General features: G+C 58.8%; 2 protein-coding genes across 2 annotated transcripts; both read right to left on the reverse strand.

The window, feature by feature from the left end:
* Positions 1–1,210: 1,210 nt before the first annotated feature.
* On the reverse strand, positions 1,211–6,964 carry LOC118356013 (prostasin-like). The gene is made up of 5 exons (XM_035722204.1): positions 6,902–6,964; positions 5,639–5,832; positions 3,446–3,720; positions 2,992–3,137; positions 1,211–1,261 (listed from the first exon to the last, which is right to left on the reverse strand). Exons 1-5 carry the CDS (start codon positions 6,962–6,964, stop codon positions 1,211–1,213), a joined length of 729 nt encoding a protein of 242 aa, XP_035578097.1.
* LOC113932572 (serine protease 29-like) lies at positions 5,422–12,328 on the reverse strand. The gene is given in 7 exon segments (XM_035722205.1): positions 5,422–8,311; positions 8,389–8,553; positions 9,036–9,303; positions 9,454–9,634; positions 9,808–9,871; positions 9,874–9,914; positions 12,205–12,328. Coding segments are annotated over 7 exon segments (1,008 nt in total). The 3' UTR covers positions 5,422–8,146.
* Positions 12,329–14,768: the final 2,440 nt, after the last annotated feature.

Consider the following 14,768-nt stretch of genomic DNA (forward strand, 5'->3'; position numbering starts at 1 on the left):
TAGGAAGGGCCTGACCTGAGCCGGACAGCTGGGCACTGTGCCCATCTGATCTGTGGTGGAGACCACGGGAACACGGGCTGGGTGTGGGGACAGGGAGTCTGGCGGTGGCTTCCTGGACGTGGGGAGCACTGATCCCCACCCCTGCCCGGGTGAGGAGAAAACAACGTGAGTTTGCCCACAGGGCACCTTGGATCTGACCTGGTCCTGCTGTGGTCTGTGTGTCCCTGAGCCGGCCACTAATCGCCAGGTGACAGGATGCATGGGGGGGACAAAGGGAGGCGAGGTCCAAGGCTTCGGGGTGCGCAGAAGCAGCAGGTGGGGCCCGCCCCTCAGCCCGCCCCTCAGCCCCTCCTACATCTTCCCTCCCTGTGGGACGGTCCAGCCTCCTCCCCAGCTGGGGGTGTCGACGACAGGAGGGGAGAGAGGGAACGTTGTCTAAACTTGATTGTATACATTTGTCCGACTCATTGATTTGGACGTTTGATTTTTTTTAAAATTTTATTTGGGGCGCCTGGGTGGCTCAGTCTGTCCGGCGTCCGCCCCTGGCTCAGGTCGTGATCCCGAATCCTGGGATCAAGCCCCACATCGGGCTCCTTGCTCAGCGGGGAGTCTGCTTCTCCCTCTCCCTCTGCCGCTCCCCCTGCTTGTGCTCTCTCGCTCACTCTCTCAAATAAATAAAATCTTTAAAAGCTGTTATTTATTTATTTGAGAGAGGGAGAGAAAGGTGGCAGCCAATAGAGGCCGCCCTCCCTTCCGGACACCAATGGGAGGGCGCGGACGCGCAGCCCCGCAGACCAATCAGGAGTGGCCTGTGTGCCCCCGGCGGGGGCGCGGTGCCTCCACGGCGCCCCCCCGCCCCCCTGCAGAGAGCCGGCGGCGGGGGGGCGGGGGGGCGGGGGGGCGGGGGGGCGGGACTGCGTAGAGGGGCGGGGCGCTGCGGGGAGGTGGGGCTGCGGAGAGCTGCGGGGGCCGACGCAGGGCGTGCGGGCGGCGGGGCAAGGAGCGAGCTGCTTCCAGCCCTCCCCGGCTGTGCCCCGTCCTCCTGGGGGGTCTGCGCTCACTCGGCGGGTGTCCCCATGCCCCAAGGAGCCAGGCGTTAAATAGCAAATTGAACTCTTGAAAAAGACTCCAAAAGAACGGAAAATAATTGTTTTCTATCTTTTACAAAGGGATCTTACAAATTTGTAGCCGCCGCTGCCTCGGGGGAGCCCTAGGCATCTCCTTTGAGGGCTGGCCCGGCCCGCACCTGCCCCCCGGACGACTACCAGCACGGAGAGCACCCCTCGGGGCCTCTGCCTGGGACAAGTGCGGGTGCTGCCCCTCTCCGCGACGTTTTGGAAGAACTGGCCAGAAGAGCAGGATACCAAGCATTTATTCCTTGCAGGTAGGTGGGTGCTGGCGGCCCCCAGGCATCCCCCACCCCCGCAACTCGTGCTTCCATCCTGGCCCCAGCTCTTTGCCTTAAACAGGTGCAAGGCAAACTGCCAGCCTCCCTTCCCCGTTTTCTCCGCTAAAGCCAGGACTTGGGCTCCAGTGGTCAGCTGGCCACATGGGGGTGGGTGGGAACAGGGAGCACAGAGCAGGGTGGGGGGGGAGGGTGAGTGCAAGAGGCAAAGCCAACAGGACAGAGGGGAGAAGGGGTGCACAAGAACGTGGGAGAAAGATGTAAGAATGCAGACAGATTAGAGGGGAGGGGAGGGGTCAGCCCCTGTGAAAGTTCCTCCATCGGAGCGGGTGGCGCTGGATCCATGCCCGGTAGGTAGGCAGAGACCCTGGCATACACCCCTGGGAGTCCGGGCTCAGCACATGCCCTGCTGAAGCTCACCACTGCAGCCGGCACCCAGCACTTGTCTCTGAGCTGACAGACCAGAGGGACCCCGGAGTCACCCTGAAAGAAGCAAGAATAACAAACAGGTCCAGTGGGACTCGGGTCTGTGCAGCAGGGGTGGGAGCTCTCAGACTGAGGCTAACATCAGGGAGCTTGTCGGAGGGGGCCGGATGCTAAGGCAGGGGGAGGACATACAGGGCAAGCTCCCTTGGGGCTCCAGGTAGCAGGTGTGGTAGCCCCGAGTTTCCATCTTTAAGAGGTTCCTCCTTGCAATCTGCATATGAGCTCTAGCTGCCTCTTTTTTTTGTTTGTGACAGCTGAGGACCCTGAGGTTCAGAGAGGTCAAGCAACTTGCTGAAGGTCACACAGCTAGTAAAAGCAGTGCTGAGATGTAGTCACTTTGTTATTATTATTTTTTTATTTTTTTTAAAGATTTTATTTATTCATTTGAGACACAAGAGAGAGGGAGAGCATGAGCAGGGAGCGAGGCAGAGGGAGAAGGAGAAGCAGGCTCCCCGCTGAGCCAGGAGCCCGATGTGGGGCTCGATCCCAGGACCCCGGGACCACGACCCGAGCCGAAGGCAGACACTTAACCATCTGAGCCACCCAGGCGCCCCTCACTTTGTTATTATTATTATTGTTGTTGTTATTATTATTATCCAAAGCCTGCCTGCTTCTTCCGATGCACACTGCCTCCCTTACAAGGTGCATGGTGTCTCTGGATCTGGACACCTGTCCCTCTGGCCCCTGCAGGACCTTCTCACCTCCCTGTGACAGCTGGAGCCCACACTTTCTGCTTTTTATTGTCAGGATGGCTCTGGAATCGTCTTACAAATCTTTGTCAAGTTCCAGCTCCAGGCCAGACGCTGTTCCACCTTGGGTGAGAAAAGTCCCCAACCTCGTGGAGCTAGATCATAAGATGCCACCCCTGCCCCAAGTCCAGGATCCAGCCTGCTTCCTAGGGTCACTTAGGATTAGAGAGGGGACCTGGGAGAGCCTTTTGCTAAGCACGAAGGAGGTGTGTCACCACTTCCTTGTGAAAGGGGGCTCTGCACCCTCCCTCCCATTGCGTTTACAGGGAAACTGAGGCCTACAGGTGTCCAGTGACTCTCCAGGACCCCACAGTGAATCAGGGACGGGAACACAGGCCAGAGGGGACTGACCTCGCAGAATCCCTTTTGGCCCTGGACGTAGCCAGCACAGAGCATCTCCTTGGTGATGGGCTCCGGGGGGTAGAGCCTGCGACAGCTTTCTAGGCCAACGATGCGCACGTCTACCTCCCGCAGCCTGTGGGGCTCAGGCAGGGCCACTGTGGGACATGGGGGACAGCGGCTTAGGGGCCCTCAGGGACCACGGGGTGGTGTGCCACTCTCTGTGAAGAGCTAAGAGTAGCGGCTCCACGGGTTCTCTCCCCAGGGCCCACGTTCCTATCATCTGGGTGGGGAGGAAGATGCAGGACCAAAGCAGGGCTGAGCAGTGCAGGATGAGGCCTGGGCCGGCCTCTACGTTGAGGTGAGGGGCAGAGAGAAGACTGGGGTGACTCACTGCACCCTTGCATGCCTTCAGCTCAGGGCAGCTCCCTGTGCCCCAGCCCCCAGCCCCTTGCCCCTTACTCACCATTCTGCCGGATGTCCCCCCAGCTGGTCACCCAGCAGAGGGTGCCTGTGGGAAAGTCAGAGCCCGGTGGAGCCAGAGGGATGGTTCTGATGGTGCTGGAGAAGGGCATGGGGCGCACCAGCTTCAGCAGAGCCATGTCGCCACCCTGGAGGGTGTCCCCATTGAAGGAGGGGTGCTGGATGACGCGGATGGCAGCCACAGAAACAGAGTCCCGGGGACTGGTATACAGCACAGCCTCTCCCAGCTGGATGCTCAGGTCCTGCAGATTCAAGAAGCTGGGCAGGAAGTAGAAAGGACATGGTGGGCTCTGAAGGCGGTGGTCTGGTGGCTTCGGCTTCACCCAGCTAGCTCTTCTGGGGAGAGGGCATGGCACTGAAGGACCCTCTGCTCTACCCTGGCCCTCTGAGTCAGATCCAGGCATGAGGAACACAGGGTACATCCTCTGGGCACTTGTCCCCAAGAAACCCCATCTGGCAGGGAAAGACTCCCATGTAAACTCCAGCTTCAGGTGACAGGTGGTTCAGCCTTTGACTGTGGAGAGCCCTCCATGCAGCAGGGCCTATACTGGTGGGACAGAGTGGACACAGCCCTGCTATTCCTGGGCCAGACAGCCGGGGCACAGTGCTGAGATGGCCTGGGGTCGGGGGAGGGCTGGGGGAGCAGGTTGGGCTGCGCTGGCGTGGTGGGCAGGGAGACAACGTTCTCTGCAGGGGCAGGGTATAAGTTGGGGGAGCTGCATTTGGGGGGCTGTGGAACTCATAGAGCACGTCAGCAGGCCCCCTCCCTGGCATCTGAGGACAGCAGGTGGGCAGTGACCTGGGAGGGGCCATTCGAAAGCACAGAGGAGGCAGGAACTTGTTGATGAAAGTGTTTTGAGTTCCTCAGGGAGCCGCTGTCTCTGGGCCTGATGCCTGTGCCCGATGGAGGGCTACATTGTCCCAGCAGGACTGCCCCTAAACCCAATGTCCCTTTTCTCAGGGTCCACATCCCGCATCTGCCTCTTGCTTATCATAGTCTTAAGCAAATTACTCACCTCTCTGGGCCTTAGTTTCCCATCCTGGAACATGGGGGTAAAAGTATCTATCTAAGGTGGTTGTCCTGAGTGTGCTTGGGACAGTGCCCAGGGGCAGGAAGCCCCCAGTAACTGCCGGTCATGATTTCCAGGACTGGACGTCTACCAAGGACATCCCAGGAACAGCCCCAGCACCAACAGAATCGTGAAAGGCTTATTTACCCCAAGGTGACACCTGGGACCAGCCGATTATACTTTAATTATTGCATCTGCTAAGGTTAAGCTGACACCATAGCTCAGCTTCGGGAGGGGCCAACCTTGATTGTGAATTCTCTTTGTATAGAATTCAGTACCCGATTGCTTTATGATAGTTTGATTCTGCTTTTTGTTTTCAAGTATCGTCAGAGGACATCTAGCTCTTGAAACACTCTCTACTCTCTCGTACACCCGTGCTGAGTGGCGTGGTAATAATCGCTGAAACGGGGAGCAATGCAGGTGTCCACGGACAGAGGAATGAATGTACAAACACTGCCCATCCGCACAGCGGGATAACATCCAGTGATAGAAAAGAGAGAATTTCTGACACTTGCTATAATAACATGGGTGACCCTTGAAGACCTGCTCAGTACAACTGGACCACCTCCGGAGAACACTCATTGCAGGATTCGGCTTCGATGAGGTCCCTGCGGTCGTCAGAACCATGGAGATAGGAAGTGGAGGGTGGGCACCGGGCTGGGGAGGGTGGGCATGAGTGCTTAGTGGGGACAGAGCTTCAGTTTGGGAAGACAGAGGAGTTCCTCGGGGGGCGGGGGGTGTTACTCAACAGTGTGAACTGTGGACTGAGAAGGGATCGAGATGATCAATTTTATGTTGTGTATTTAACCAGAGTTCCAAAAATTGGAAAGAAGTTCCTGACTTCCAAGTATTGTCGAATAATTAAAGTTTGTTTTCTTTCCTAGTTTGAAGGGAATGGCCAGCATCTGAGGCACCGTCCTGGAGGGGAGAGCCAGGTGCAGGCGCCAGGCCTGCCTGGGGGTATCTGAGCCACCTGCCAGTGGCACAAAAGGCCGGGGAGCCCCGTGGGCCTGGGTGCTGCTCCAGACCCACAATTCTCTTCCCCGCACAGCTGCCCAAGGGCATCTCACAGCGTGGGCCGCCCAGTGTGGGGAGGCAGGACTCACCTGGAGACGCAGTGGGCAGTGGTCAGCACCCACCGGTGGCCGATAAGACTGCCTCCATAGACGTGCTGGCCCTGGTCTCGGAGGCTGACCTGCCAGGGCCACTGCCGGGGCGCTGCCACTGTACCCCCAACAATACAGGCCTCTGGGCTGAAGCTGCTCCCTGGTGGAGAGACAGGGTCACCAGCCGGCCTGCTCTGGAGAAACAGGGCCCAGTGGGGGGCCGGAGAGCTGGACCCTCCTCCCACCTCCACCACGGATTCAATAGCCCGTGGTCAGCTTTCTGAGTTGCAAATGGCACTGCCCAGTGGAACTTTCTATAGCGATGGGCATGCTCTGTACTGTGGTCCAGTGCAGTCCAGTGTGGTCCAGGCCCCTGGCCACAGGAAGGAAGTGTGCCCTGGGACTGAGGAGCTGAGTTTTTCATCGTAATTGTAAGTAATCTAGACGTCAGCAGCCCCCGTGGGTGGCTGGTGGCACGGGGTTGGAGAAGGAGGCCGACCTCCAGTCTTCCTGCCCCTGGACGGCATTTCCGCCACTGTGATTTTGAAGCTTAAATGACACAAGTCAGGGGAAAGCCCTGCATGTGGTTCTGGCACGGGGCAGCGGTGCGGGGGGGGGGCACCAGGAAGCCTCGGTTTTCCATTCTCTACCTCGACTTCCTCCTGAGTCCCACGCAGAGGAGCTGCTCCAAGGGACAGGACTCAGAGCTGAAGGTTACCGAAGGGCATGTGTGCATGACGGTTCTCGCACACAGACCAGCAGGGTACAAGCTGTGCAGCCCCAAGGACAGTTTGGATCGAATGTGTCCTCCCCAGGAGGGACCGTGGAGCGTGCATGTGGCTGGTGAAGGCCCCGGCTCGGAGGGGCCATGGACTGGGTCCCCACAGTCAGAGGTCCGGGTTCCAGGGAGATGGGCGCTCTGGCTGTGGGACTCACCCCTTTCTCCCAGGAAGGGGAGCACAAGGAGCACTGGAAGGAGCCATATCTGTGGGCAGAGGTAGGATGGAGGGTGTTGGAGCCGCGGCCGGCACTGGGGGCTGCAGGACCGGCCTCCCCACAGGTCTCCCCACCGCAAAGACCAAGGGCTCCAGAGAGAGGACGAACCAGGTGGCCCCTAGCATGTCCTCTGCCAGCATCACCCCTGTGGCCCTGGCCTTGCGTGGGTCGCACCACCCCAGTCCCAGGAATGACCACAGGAAGAGACGGGGGCTGGGGCTGGAAGGTGAAGCCTGGTCCTCCTGCTCTCCGAAGACCCCTCCTTACCTGGACAGACGTGTACTGAGGGCCCAGTGGGGACTCCAGGTTCTCCGTGAGCCTTGGTGGCATCTGACTCTGACATAATGTCACCCTGGCCTGGAGCTACACCCAGCCCCTCCCCCTTGGCCTCCCACCTCTTCCCTGTCCCTGGCGGTCCTGACGCCTGCTGTCCTGCTCTCAGCTCTGTCCCCTTCTGCCCTGCACGCAGGGAAGAGGGCCTGGTCCCTCCCTGGCCCCCCGGCCGATCCCCAGGCTCCGGGACCCGGCTGTCCCAGTGAGGCAAGGCCACACTGGTGGTCAGGGATCAGGCTTCAGGCAACGGGGTGGGATTTGGGTCACAACAGAGTGACCTTCAGCATCTACCTGGTCTAGGTGCAGAACAAACACGGAGCAGGAAGGACCGGGAGGTTCCGGGAACCACGGCTCTATTGATTCTGGCAAGGCCAGAGAGAGACACCGGAGCCTGTCTTATCTCGGGTAGTCACTCCCTTCCTGCCCCTGCCCCGAGAGGTCTCTGGGCCATCCTTCCACGGAGCTGGTGGGAGGTGGAAGGAGGGGCCAGCAGAGGCTGAGGGGCAGCCATGGGGCTAGAGGTCTTTTGCTTCACAGAGCAGCCGGACCGTGCTGGGCAGGCGGCCCTCCGTTGCTCACTGGGCCCCCCATAAATGCAGGAACGTGTGCTGGGGACTTTGGGTGTTTGATCTTGTTCACGTACGCAAACTGATTCCACCCCTGTGACCAGTGGAAGTGTACAGCTCAATGCCATTTAGCCCATTCCCACTGCTGCCCGCCCACCCGCCATCGGGCTCTGGGATGTTTTACCCCCACCAAGGGCCACTCAGCCGTCCCCTCCCCAGCCCCAGGGCTGCGGCCCCAGAGTGGAGCCAACACTGAGATCCTCGCTCGCCCTTCCCAGGCCTGGAAGGACACCGGCCTCTGCTCAGCCCTCTGCACATCAGGGCTGGGGGACACACTCCCATGGAAAGCCATGTTGCCCATGGTCAGCCCATCCCACAAAGACTCCGGCCACACTCGGGTCATTCCTCAAGCTCTTTAATCTGACAGAGACAGCACAGTGAGGTACCCTCCGCCCCAGGGGCCTCCCACCCTGCTCCCCAGCATCCTGCTCTATCCGCCAGCAGTCGGGGAGGCCAGGGACACTGAGAAGGTGGAGCCCAGACCAGGGCGAGGGGGGCCGAGGCTGAAGCAGCAGGCCCTGGGAGAAGGCAGGAGCTGCTGTTCCCGGCTGGTTCAGGGGCACCTCCGGATCTGCTGTGTGATCCAGGGCTCGTAAGTCTGGACGCGCGCGTAGACCCCGGGAATGTCGTGCAGAGCACAGCCGTAGCCCCAGCTGACCACTCCTACCAAGTACCAAGTGCCCTTCGCCTTGCAGACCAGAGGGCCTCTGGAGTCACCCTGCGGGAAGAGAGGGAGGGCTGAGCGGCCGCCCATAGCCAGGGCAGGACAGGGGGCGGAGATGGGGTGGGCCTCACGTAGCGGGAGTGGCAGCCCTCAGTCCCGGCGCACAGCATGTCGTCCTGGATGATCTTCTCCAGCTGGCCCTGCCCAGAGGCGTTGTGGTACAGCTGGTCGCGGACGGCATTCTCCACCACCTGCACCCTCACCTGCTGCAGGCGGTAAGGGGGGGGGCAGCGACTCTGGGGGAGAGAGGTGACCAGAGGTTGGCAACACGTCCTGCCCGGCCACCTGGGGCCCCGCGGGGCACAGCCTCCCCCTGGCAGGCCGCTGTGGGGCCCCCCGGGGTGCAGGAGCCCTGCCCACTCTGAATTCCTAAGACTCTGCGGACAGAACTACCAGAAAGAAAACAGAGGGGTGAGTTTTTCTGGTTCCCCCCCCCGAAATATCTCCTTTTAAAGTGGAAATAAATAAGCATTTGCATTTCCCCATCCCAGGACTGAGCCCTGAGCTCAGTCTGCCTGTCAGCCAGTCACAGAACCGTACAGCCTGGGGTGGCCGGATCTCCTTCCTGAGTGGAGTGCACGGCGGGGGGGGCGGGGGGGCACTGATGCGTGAGCAGCCCCTTCTCTTTCCTTTCCGGAACCTGCAACCACCCGCCCGCCAGGAGTTCCCGGGGATGACAAGCTTGGGAAAGGCCCTGCCTGGTCCCCGCCCCATACACATGGTGCATCCTGATGGCGCCCCAGCCAGTCACCCAGCACTGGTCCTCTGGGGTGACCTCAAGCTGAACTGACAAGAGCCTGACCGGCTTGACATTAGCAATACCTTCCGCAGAGTCTGACAGCTGGAGCAGGGCGATGTCCATACCCAGACTGGCGTAGATGTAGTTGGAGTGGATGATGAGGCGGCTCACATTCAGCAGCCTCCTGCCCCCATAGAGATACACGTCCCCGGCATTGATGCGGTAGGCTGAGGGGTTGGCGTCCTTCCTGGGGTCAAAAAGAAGCCACAGAGGTAGGTCCTCCTAGGGCAGCCCCCTGGGCACCGCAGGGAGGGGCATGGCAATTCCAGGCAGAATCCTACCATGAACCCAGATTTCCCACCTCCTGACTCCCCCCACGTCCCACCCAGAGACTCACCGGAAAATGCAGTGGGCGGCGGTCAGCACCCACCAGGGGTGGATGAGGGAGCCCCCGCAGATGTGCACCCAGGAGGCCCAGTGGCAAGCATAGATTCTCAGCCTGACCTGCCATGGCTACTTCCCCTGGGGGGCACTATGGCCACCGATGATGCCCACCAGCTCCTGATCAGGGCTGGACGCTGAGGAAGCAACAGGAGACGGTGCTGAGCCCGACCGCCCCCACTTAGGCCCTCCCGGAGTGGCCGGAGGAACTGTGTGCCAATGAGCTGCCACAAGTCCCAGCGGCTGGGACTAGAGACAAGTTTGCAGGAGCCTCTGGAGAAGGGAGGGGTCCCATGGGGTCAGGACTCACCTGGGGTCCCAGCAGTGGTGCTCCCCAGGAGGAAGAGGGTTGAAAGCAACACCTGCAGCATCTGCAGGGGGAGAGGGCACGGAGGGACAGCTGACTCAGGCCCCGGGCTCAGGGACAGAGAGGGCCTGGAGCCTCTGCAGGTGTCTGGGAGGGGCCGGCACCTCTACCTTGCCTGGACTCCGTGGGCCTCTGCGCTGGGGGCCTCCTGAGCCCCTTTGTCTCTTGGCCAGGGGAAGTAGGCAGGCAGCTTGGTCAGCCCTCCACTTGGAGGGGAGGATGGGGAAGAAGGGCAGTCGGGTGCCAGGTTGAACCCATTGGTGGCTGCCTGCCTGGGTACGCCGTCCCCCCGGCCCTTCCCCAACCTGAGGCTCATCCTGAGCCATGTGGAGTGACTGTCCCGCCGATATCTCCAACAGAGCAGAGCCGCCGGGAGGGTTGGGGCAGGAGAGGGGGCAGTGCCCACAGCTGTGCCCACTCGCCCCAAGGCAGCCTCCTGCACCCCTACCATAAGCTAACGCTTGAACCGGGGGCCAGGGAGGCACCCTTCCTCACCCCCAGCTCTGAGCACAGGTTGCCACGTTCCACAGGCCTCAGGCAGGTGGCAACGTATCGGGCAGAGCTTGTACCCCACGGTCGGCGGGCTCCCAGATCCCAGGGCACCCCCCACACACCATTCCCAGCTCATGCAGTCTCCAAAAGGAGGGGGGTGTTTGTTTCCATAGAGAGGGCCACAGAGAATCAGCAAAGCCGGAGACCAGATTAACCTGCGGCCGATTCCTCATCACACACCTGGAGACTGAGGCCCGGGGAGCCCTGCACCCCCACACCCAGCCCAGGGCCTGTGGCCCACCCCCAGCTCACTCTGATGCTTCCTCATGACACATCTGAGCAGCAGAAGCCCCAGAACCTGTGGCAGGCCCAGCCCTGGGTGCTTTTTCCCCCCACCCCACCCCCACATTTTGACCAGTGCAGACTCATGCTCTTCCCCCATGTTGGCCTGGCCCGTCGGGGCAAGTGCAGTGTCCTGCAGGGGCCTCCCCACCTGGGGACAGCCTCCACCCCTGTGCCCCCATCCTGAGTGGGCAAACCAGCCTCTGGGCTGGAGCCCCCAGGCCTGCACACCCCCTGCCCTGCTGGGCCCTCTCTCCCATTACAGGAACAAGCTGTGTCTCACCTTCTCCAAGGGTGACTCAGGAAGGAGACGCCTGAGCCCCATTCAGAGCTTCCTGTCCCCTGAGCTCCAAGCTCAGAACAGCCTCTGTGGTCAGTGGTGACAGTGATTCGGAGTGGCTCAGGGTCACTGGGCCTCAGGAACCCGAGGGAAGGTGACCAGGGAGACGGCATACCTTGACCTAGAGCCACCTCCAGTGGGGACAGGAGGACAGAGGGCCACAATAGGGTCCCCGTGCCAGGTGGCCCAGCCCAGCCCTGTTTGTCCAGGGCACATGGGCACAGGGCAATGGAGTGGACAGAGTGAGCCCAGGGGACCCCAAGAGGCATGCTTGGGTGGAGAAGCCTGGGTCCCTAGTCTTGGAGAGCCCCATGCTAAACATGGCAGCATGTGGGCAGGCGGAGTGGGCAAGGATACTTCTGGAATTGGTGAACAGGAGTCTGAGCACCACACCCCAGCCTTGGAGGTGAGGCTTGGGGTGTTCCAGGCATGGCTGAGACCTACAGCCCATCAGAGGAAGCTTTGCATCCAGCATCTGGGAAGAGAGAAGAGGGAGGATGTGGGTCACTGAGGGAAAATGGCCTTCTAGAGAGGCGTGGAAGGAGGGGGCACTGGTGCCCAAGCCTCTTCCCAACTCAGAGCCAGGCCTGATGGACAGCTGCCCCAGAGGGCAGCTCCTCACACCCTCCTGCCTCTGGCCTGGTGCCCACACCTGGGACAGCCGCCACAGCATGGGGAGGGACCCCAGGGGCATGAATGAACACCAGCTGCATGAAACACCCAGGGTCCCACTTTCTGTGCTAATCGTGAGAACTGGGTCCCTTATCTAAGGAGATCAACCTCAGACCTTCAATCCCTGGTTGTCCTGGCTTTAGCTGTTAAGCAACCAGGCCCAGGGTGGGCAGGATACCTGCTTGCCTTGATAGGGTCAGGACCGGACCACCAAGAGAAGGCTCAGCGATAGGATCAGAGGAAGGATTGGGGGCTGCGTGGTGGGGGGCTTGCAACCGTCAGGGCTGCGGCCAGAAGGAACTGGCCAACGATAGGTCAAGTCCAGGACTGTGGCCAGGATGCCTGGTTCGGGGATACCATTAGGTAAAGGATGTGGCTGCCCCAGGCTGGTTGCAAAAGCTCTTGGTTGGGCAAAAGACTGGGCAGGGGGTCCTAGCATGGACAGTGGTGTCTCAGAGGGGTCATGGGAACCTGGAGGGAGGAGCGTCCATTACCACATTTCTCCATGGCCCCAGTGGTGACCCAGTCTTTGGGCACAAACAGAAACACAATATCAATGAACACGAATGCCCTGGCTTTGCGGAACTCTCTGGAAAGACCTGGAAGGTCCTCCCACATGTTTTAGGGAGTCCTCACAGAGAATTTCTCTTTTGCAGGGGGGTCAAATCTCCACACCACACAGCGAATGCCTGGCATCTCTCATGACGAGGACCACTGCACTTCCTGGATAGGAAGAGGGTTTCCCAGGGCCATTTTGATGGAGCCATTGAGATGTTACCGGTTATAAGCAGGTGTTTTGGGAGAAACTTAAAATCCACTTCGATGTGGCTTTTAAAAACCAGAAAACTCTTTTCCTCCAACATGAAAGATACTTTTTTTTAATTATGAAAATAATGTAACTCAGCCTACAAAAAAAAAAATTAGAAAGTAAAAATTCTCATTAATCTTCTGCCAGCAGTAGCCACCGTGGCCACCCACGATCACTCCCACACTCGCAGTTTGTACAAGGAGCCAGGCCGTGAAGGCACTGTGAGCACGCATTCCCTTCACCACCACCCTCCGCAGAGAAATACATCATTGTTAGCGGTGCACTGTATTCAATTGTATGGATCTAGAGTAACTTATTTAACCAATTCCCCATGGACAGACAGGTGGTTTCCAGTTATTTGCTGTGAAAACAACAATGGGGTAACATTCTTCACATTACTCATCCCACCTAATTATCAACACACTCATTCAGGTGTGGCTGAATCCAAAATGATACTCAAGCTGGGACCACTGAGCCGTTGTGATCTGTCCATCCAATCCCTCCATCCACCCCTCCATCTATCCATCCCTCCCTCCATCCCTCCCTCCATCCCCCCTCCCTCCCTCCATCCATCATCCATCCATCATCCATCCATCCATCCATCCATCCATTCTTCCCTCCCTCCATCCATCCCTCCATCTCTCCATCCATCCATCCATCCATCCATCATCCATCCATCATCCATCCATCATCCATCCATCCATCCATCCATCCATTCTTCCCTCCCTCCATCCATCCCTCCATCTCTCCATCCATCCATCCATCCATCCATCATCTATCCATCATCCATCCATCATTCATCCATCCCTCCATCCATCCATCCATCCATCCATCATCCATCCATCTACCCACACATCCATCCCTCCATCCATCCATCCCTCCTGCCAGCTACCCATCCCTCCCTCCCTCCTTCCACCCATCCCTCCCTCCCTCCTTCCACCCATCCCTCCCTCCCTCCTTCCACCCATCCCTCCATCCCTCCATCCTCCATCTCTACATCCATCTCTCCACCATCCATCCATCCGTCCATTCCTCGATCCATACCTCCTCCAGCCAGCCACCCATTAGATGACTTGTCCATGTCTTCCATCCATTCAAACTTCACTCACTCACAAATTCACTTAAATACAGCAAAGACAGAGCTCCTGTCCCCATTTCCCAGCCCCAGAAACTGAGGCTTAACCAGCTTGTGGGGTGGATTGAGGGATGGCTGGGTCTAGGATTTAAAGCAATGCTTAGGGGTGCCAGGTGGCTCAGTTGGCAAAATATCTGCCTTCAGCTCAGGTCATGGTCTTGGGGTCCTGGGATCGAGCCCCACATCGGGCTCCCTGCTCAGTGAGGAGTCTGCTTCTCCCACTCCCTCTCCCTCTGTGTGCTCTCTCTCTCAAATAAATAAAAAAAAATCTTTAAAAAATAAATAAAGCAATGCTTAGTGATTAAAAGAGAAAAAAGACAAAGTTTCTACGCAAATACTTTGCGTTCAAAGTTGGCTATATCGGCATGAGTTTGTATACTATGTATTCGGTACTCCTAGTGAGCCAGAATACAGGCTGGGTCCTGAGCGGAGCTTCCCTGCTGGCACCCTGGCAGCACTTGGCGTCCAGAGGTGGCTGGACATGGCCATGGGTCTCTGGGGGTGGTGGCCAACTCAGAAATCCAAGAGGGCCCCTCATGGGTGCAACGGAGGGGGCCATGCACCGCAGCAGCTGCACACGTTTGAGGTCACATGTTGTGCAACCCACCAATGCAACCCCCCAGGGGCCAGGGCTCATGCCTCCTCCATTCCCTGTGTCCACCCCGTTCCAGATATTCCAGCTTCTTAAAAAACCCCTCCTATTCTTCCTCTTCACAATTCTGGGCCAGTCTTGGCTGTTTGCTCTCTCCTGCCTCTTAGGACAAGCTCTTCAGCCTCTGTGAAAACCTTGGTGACACATTGATCAAAACCGAATTGACTTGTAAATGAACTGAGGGGGATAATCACCCCTCCACCATTGCTTTTTCTCATCCATACACATCAGACAATTTCCCTACGTGTTTGGGCCACCTCCTACGACATTCCTTCCACACTCTAATTCCTCCCATAAAGACCTCATCCAACCGTCACTGAATTTGCCCCCACGTGCCCTATAGCAGAGTGGCTGTCCTGAGGGTCATCTTTATAAAAGTAACACTTTCCACTTTGTGGCCAGTAACAGGCATGTGGCCAAGGTCGGCCGGCACATTTGTCCCATATCCTGCGAGCTTACACTC

This window comes from Zalophus californianus, chromosome 10 (genome assembly GCF_009762305.2).
Source record: "Zalophus californianus isolate mZalCal1 chromosome 10, mZalCal1.pri.v2, whole genome shotgun sequence".
In the NCBI taxonomy this organism is placed as follows: domain Eukaryota; kingdom Metazoa; phylum Chordata; class Mammalia; order Carnivora; family Otariidae; genus Zalophus; species Zalophus californianus.